This window comes from Tupaia chinensis, unplaced genomic scaffold (assembly GCF_000334495.1).
Source record: "Tupaia chinensis unplaced genomic scaffold, TupChi_1.0 Scaffold000313_1, whole genome shotgun sequence".
NCBI classification, from domain to species: Eukaryota; Metazoa; Chordata; class Mammalia; order Scandentia; family Tupaiidae; genus Tupaia; species Tupaia belangeri.
Window position 1 is genome coordinate 4,560,362 of NW_006159806.1, and position 6,282 is coordinate 4,566,643.

A 6,282-nucleotide genomic window follows, 5' to 3' on the forward strand; every position below is an offset into this window, starting at 1 on the left:
GGCTGGTCTGCTCCAAGCAGACCAGCCTCTTCTGTGGCAATCCGGAGAGAGGCAATGGCTTTTGTACAAGTCTGTATATTTTCCTCCTGCTCCCTTTCAGATGCGTTTAGGCTGTCTTCTGAAGTGCTCTGTTTCATCAACAGCCGAGGAGAGGAGGGAGTGCTAGGTAGACCAGATGACTGTAGACCATGAGCTCGTTTTTCATGCTGCCTAGAAAGAATGTAGGGATCCTTAGCGTAGGCCTCCCCTGAGGCGCCTTTCTTCTCCTCGGAGCCCTCCATTGGCAGAGGCAAGGTGGGTGGAGGATGTAAACCAGAAAGGGCCGGTGGCACAGAGTGAACCATTTGGATCCCACCAACCGGCACCATGGGGATTGGAGCTCGCACTTGTTGCTGAGAGTGGAGTGGAAGATGACTGAAGACATGGTGGTCAGGACCCTCAGGGAAAAGGCTGGGGCCAGGATGATCGTAAGCACCTTCTTGGTCTCCATAGAGACTGAAGTAAGGAACCTGAGGTAATCCTCTTCTTAAATTCTGCACAGGAAAACAAAGAGAGCACACCATTTAGGACCTGCTATCCTTCATTCTAAATAGGTTAAAGCTAGTCTCATTCATTCACTCACTCACTCATTCTTTCACTTCCTAGGAAAATTTCACTACCTACCCTTTGATCAATTTTTTTTATTTTTTAAAACAAGAGATTACTCTGTTCTTTTCTTTTTTTTTTTCTTTTTTTTTTTTTTTTTAATAATCCATGAATGAGTGTTGGCCTGTGAAGGTTACTTTTTGTTTTTAAACAACAAGGCACTAAAGCATTCAGTGTACTTTCTAAAAGGTCCAGAGACAGCAACTTGTTTTTGTTTTTCAAAAAAGAATTAAAAGAAAATTGTGGATAATTAGCAGAAAGTTTACTGAACAATAACCACTAATAAGCATTAATCTTAAATTTTTAAATTAAAAATGAAATAAAAAGATTACCATCTGTTTATATATTGGAAAGATTTTTTAATACTTTCTTGAAGTGTTGATGAGTATAAATGGAGTGCCAAGCCTATGAATTGTCTGTTTTGTTTTTGTTTTTGTTTTTTTTCTCTCCCCTAGTTTTCCACAGAACAAATAACAAAATGGTGGTAAGGACCCACAAATTGATTCTTCCAATAATAAAATGCTGGTCTAAAGAATAAATTCCTGTTCAAAAGATGATCAATGGAGAAGACCAGTTTCTTCATCAAATCATAAATCAAGGCTATTTCAATCTTATATCAAGAACAGTTTTTATAAGGAAATATGCATCAAAAGTAGTTAACATTAAATATTTCAAACAGTTAACAGCTTATTTTCAACTAGATAGCTGAGAACCAAAGGCAATTGTTTCTTACTTCTTCATCTTTTATTATTTCCACTTAAATATCTTCTTGGCAATTAATGAAGTAGGGATAATTAGAATTTGGGGTCAAAATTCCAAATTTAATGGTCCTAGTCCTGAAAATGGAGCATTTATTTTCTATACTGTTTCTGAAGCAAGATACAATTCATATTGCCAGATTATCAAGTTTTAATAAGATTATCAGATTTCCATTACTGTGTCTCATTCTTTTAATGGACAGTCATCTTTAAATGGGAATCAAATTTTAAAAACTTATTGAGAACTTAAAATAAGAGATATAAATCTGTCAAGTATAGTAATCCAAGGAGAAAAACAAAAAGAAATTTTTTTAAATTACTTTCAAGGACATTTCAGGTAAAACTTAGTGCTCTCTAGCACTAAGGATCTATCCAGTTTAATTTAGATAGTTGCACTGGTTCAGGAACCATTACATATGCACTATCCCTACACTCTCATGTTTGGCCTTCATCATGCTCTGGACTGTACCTTACTCCAGCTAGAAACACATGCCTTCCCCTGGAAGTGTGGGTCAAATGGTGTAATCAGCCCTATAGTAACCAGGACCTCGTACGCTAGGAAAGGTGAAAATCTTAGGACACAAGGAAGAATCATGTAAATGCCACACATACACAGAATCTCTCTTATATTTGCTCTGGTTTAGAAAGAGAGATGCTGCCTTTTTCAAACACCCATGAAAGTAGAAGAACTGGAATGCCTACAAGAATAATCTTTGAAGATAATCAAAAGAATTTTCTTTTAATCACAGTTATCACAGATTCAAAGTTTAAAATATTAGGCCCATTGCCATGGTGGATGAAGTAGGGTGCTGCTATGAGGTTCGGTTCCCAGACTAACCTACAGCAAGTCAGGTGCAGTGGCACATACTCATGATCCTAGCTAGCTGGGAGGCTGAGACAGGTGTATTGAGCCATGGCAAGAGACTGTCAAAATGATCTATATTAGGGCTAGCAGGTGGCATAGGGGTTAAGGTATTAGACTCCCACGTGGCCAACTGCAGTTTAAGTCCTGGATCCAGCTGCTCGAAACTCTTAGTGGGTATGTGTGTGTGCACACCTAAAATCCTGAGAATAGAGGGGAGGGAACTGCAGCATTGCTGTCCTGCCAGGGGATGATTTCCCACTTTCTGTCTCTCTGTCTGTCCTGGAAGTGCACATGCCTGATAGCAAAAATCTCTCAAAAAAAAAAAACCAAAAAACCCAAAACCAAAAATCAAACTATCTCTTTCTTTCTCCCTCCTTCTCCCTCTCATAAAGAAACAAAACAGGGGGCTGGCAGGTGACATGGTGTTTAAGAGTGCTGGACTCCCAAATGGCTGATTGCGGTTTGAGTCCTGGACTTGGTGGCTTGCTTCCTCACTTTCTCTCTCTCTCATTCTATCCCTCTCTGATGAAATTAAAATAATAAAAAATAAATAAATAAAATAGAATAAGGTTAAATAAAATAATTCCTTTTTAAAAAAGAATTATTACACAAGCTAACAGGAGAGGTGTCCCTTTATATGAACTTAATTGAGATCCCTGGCCAGGGCTTACTAAGGGAGTGATAGACTGTCCTCTAATGATCAACATAATCCTTTTTTCTTTTCTTAGAGAGATTTTTGCAATAGGACACGTGCACTCACTGGAGAAAAATAGACAAAAAGTGAGAAATTACCCCACCTCGGTGGGATGACCATGCTGCAATCTTTTCTCCTCTTGGGATTCTGGGCATGCACACACACACACACACCCAGCCTAAGTTTTAAGTTGCTGGTTTAAAACTTGAACCATGGTTGACTATGTAGGAGTCCAGCAACATAACCATTACACCATCAGCTGGTCCCACATTCAACATATTCTAATCCAATAAAATTGTATTTTTGCTACTGATAAAAGTTCCAAATTCAGACTGATAAATGAAACTATTACAAACACAGAAGTAGGGTTCAAGTAGAATTCCCATCATACAGCCACTTTCCACAACCTCTTTCTTTCTATTCACCACTCCTTCACCCTCCAAATAAACTCACAGTAAGTCTCCCCTACTTTGTGTATTTACTCCATTTATGATCCTATTGTTCTGTACTCTGGACCTTATCACAATGTGATAGACAAACTCCAACTTAAATCTCGATAAGAAAAATCTTGTTATGAAAAAAAGAGTAATCAATTCAAGTGTGGATTATGTGAAGTCTATGTGTGTATCTATGTATATATATATATACATATACATATACATATATGTACATGGAGACAGATGCATGTATATCCCATGTACCAACCAGAGGAATTGCCCCACTCAGCTTCCAATAGTGTGTCAAGGATGTAGGAAAGAAAGAATATCCTTGGGGTTGGGGTAGGAGTGACAGAGCTAATGAAGATAAAGGCAGATGTGGCTGATCTGTGCTCCATCATTGGCCTTTGGGTTCGGTCACTGGCTGTTGGCTCTGAGAGAACACCTGGTGTTGGTCAGAAAATAACCTTGTCCTGAAGGTGTGAACAGTATCAGGCTGTCCATTCCCTGACTCTTGACAGCTGAATGGCATGTTCTTCCAGGGACAGAAATCTGCACGGCCTACTGCTCTGGATGCCACAACATTAAGAAATTGGCCAATCGGTAAGTGATCTGTCCTGCTTCACAAAGGGAACAAACTACACATGATGTATACGCGCACTCTATACTGAGGATCTGCATACATCTTTCTTTCTCTTCTTGCTACGTGTCTCCCAAAACATTGAAAACAGAAGTAACTATGTATTTGTTCTTTTAAGAGAGTTAAAACCAGAAAGTATAACATTATTTCATCCTCCTCATTGAGACACTCATTGTAGATCTTTAAAAATATTTACTGAGGGGCCAGCAGATGAAGTAATGGTTGTGTCGCTGGACTCCCATGCAGTCAACTGCAGTTTGAGTCCTGGACCTGGCGGCTTAAAACTCACAGTGGGCGTGTGTGTGTATGCCCAAGATCCCGAGAAGAGAATGGAGAAGGAATTGTGGCGTGGCCATCCTCTCTGGGGGTGATTTCTTGCTTTCTGTCTCTCTGTCTCTAGTGAGCACACTTGCCTTATAGCAAAAATCTCTCTTTAAAAAATTACTGAATGAATAAATAATAAAGATTTACTTTTTAATCCTCCGTTCCTCCCTTCTTCCTTCCTTTCTTCTTTTTCCTTCTTCCCTCCCTTGTTCCTTCCTTCTCTCTTTTCTACCCTCCTTCCCATCTTCCTTCTTTCCTTCTTCCCATACTTCCTTCCTATAAACCTAAAAATTGAAATCTATCTTAAAACTAACAGAGGGCATTTAGGCAGAATGGTCAGTGTGGCAGGAACCCCTCTAACTGCACACATCTTCTCTAAGCCTGCTCCCTGGGCCTGTCACTCCAGACTGAGCCAGAACAGCAGTGAGTCTCACTACCACTCCTTTCAAGCCATAATCACTGCCTTGTGAGTCATCAGTCAATATTAAGCAAAAGACTAGGTACTGCTAACACAACTATGAAAAAAAATCATTTTACAACCTGTTTCCAGGCTTTAAGTTTTAAGCATAGTTCCTTAGCATTTCTTTGATTTATTAAAGCTAAAACTGCTTTTCTTAAAATTAAAAAAATATATTTTAAAAGTACCTATTTAAGGACTGTAGTAAGATATATAGCATCAGCTAGATGCTACCTTCTAGTATATTCATTCTATTCAGAATTTCATGCCTAACGTCAGACATGTATTCATAGATACGTATATATCAGCTGAGCTTGCTATTGAAAGTAGTTAGATTATTTAAGAAATTTTGTGAATCAACAAAATGTGGGGAGAAAAAAGAACAGAAAACTGACATAGTGTGGGAGAAGGATGGGAAATAGCAGAGGGTGAGAAATAGGGGGAAAATATATAGAAATGGAAAATTATTGATGATAATATGTATGATTAAACCACTATGCATTATATTCTGGATGGGAAATCACATTTTGTATGCTGTAACAATGCTCAGTGAGTGAATGTAAATTAATTAATTAAAAACAAAAAAATGAAAAAAATCATTTTCAGTGTTATTCCAATCTGATATTTGCATACATTAGCTAAAGAGGGCAAGAGTTTCATCTACTAGAGCAACCAGGAGAAATGCCTCTCAGAGCATGGTCAATTCTCCTTTGTTCTGACTACAGAGAGAGAAGAAGCCTCTCCTGCCCCTCAAAATGATGGGAAAAGCATAAAAATGGCAAGTGCTTGAGACCAACTGTCCTTGATTTGTGGAAGATTCCCAGATATACTCCCTCCTATCATGTGAACAAAGCACAGGCTATAAAATCTCTAAAGAGAATTAAACTGGTAATAGACCAAAGGTTTCATAAATGGTAACATTTAACAACTTTATTAAATATATAGGTGAGCTCGTATTTAAAAAACACCATCAACAAGCAGAAAGTCAAAGCAAACTCAATGCCTAAGAAAACCAATCTCTTTGCAACAACTTTCTGGGCATACACCCAAAAGTTAAATGAATGCTTTTAGCCCACCTGTTCAAATCTTTTCCCAAGTTGGCTATGGGGTGCTCTAATTTTTTACAACAACAGTGTGTTTGCACCAAAGGCTTACTATTTTTTGTGACTACAGGTGACTGGATATGTTCCACCACCTCACAAATGCTTTGATCATAAGCCACTTGGCCAGTGCTACACCAGGAGCTGTGGGGTGGTAGAGGAGGCTCATATAACACAACCGGTGACTTCAGTGTGTCTATACCAGAGAATGCACTTCACCCCAGACTTGGTATCCCATTCCAAAGGACTCATGGCTATTTATGCTGAAATGGCATAAACTGCAGAAGGTTCCTCCTTTCTACTTGTGCCTGGATCCAAAAATCTGTGAAAATGTGCCTTTTTTCTTAGTATGCAAATGATTA

The 6,282-nt window shown here is 38.6% G+C and overlaps 1 protein-coding gene across 6 annotated transcripts in view; it reads right to left on the reverse strand.

Annotated features, from left to right (window-relative positions):
* Positions 1-6,282, reverse strand: part of HIVEP2 (HIVEP zinc finger 2) — a 225,338-nt gene that overhangs the window by 2,094 nt on the left and 216,962 nt on the right. For all 6 annotated transcript variants that reach the window (XM_027772904.1, XM_014588841.2, XM_027772903.1 and 3 more), the window contains one exon: positions 7-533. In XM_027772904.1, the coding sequence (XP_027628705.1) occupies positions 7-533 (527 nt within the window). The remainder of the gene's footprint in view (positions 1-6; positions 534-6,282) is intronic.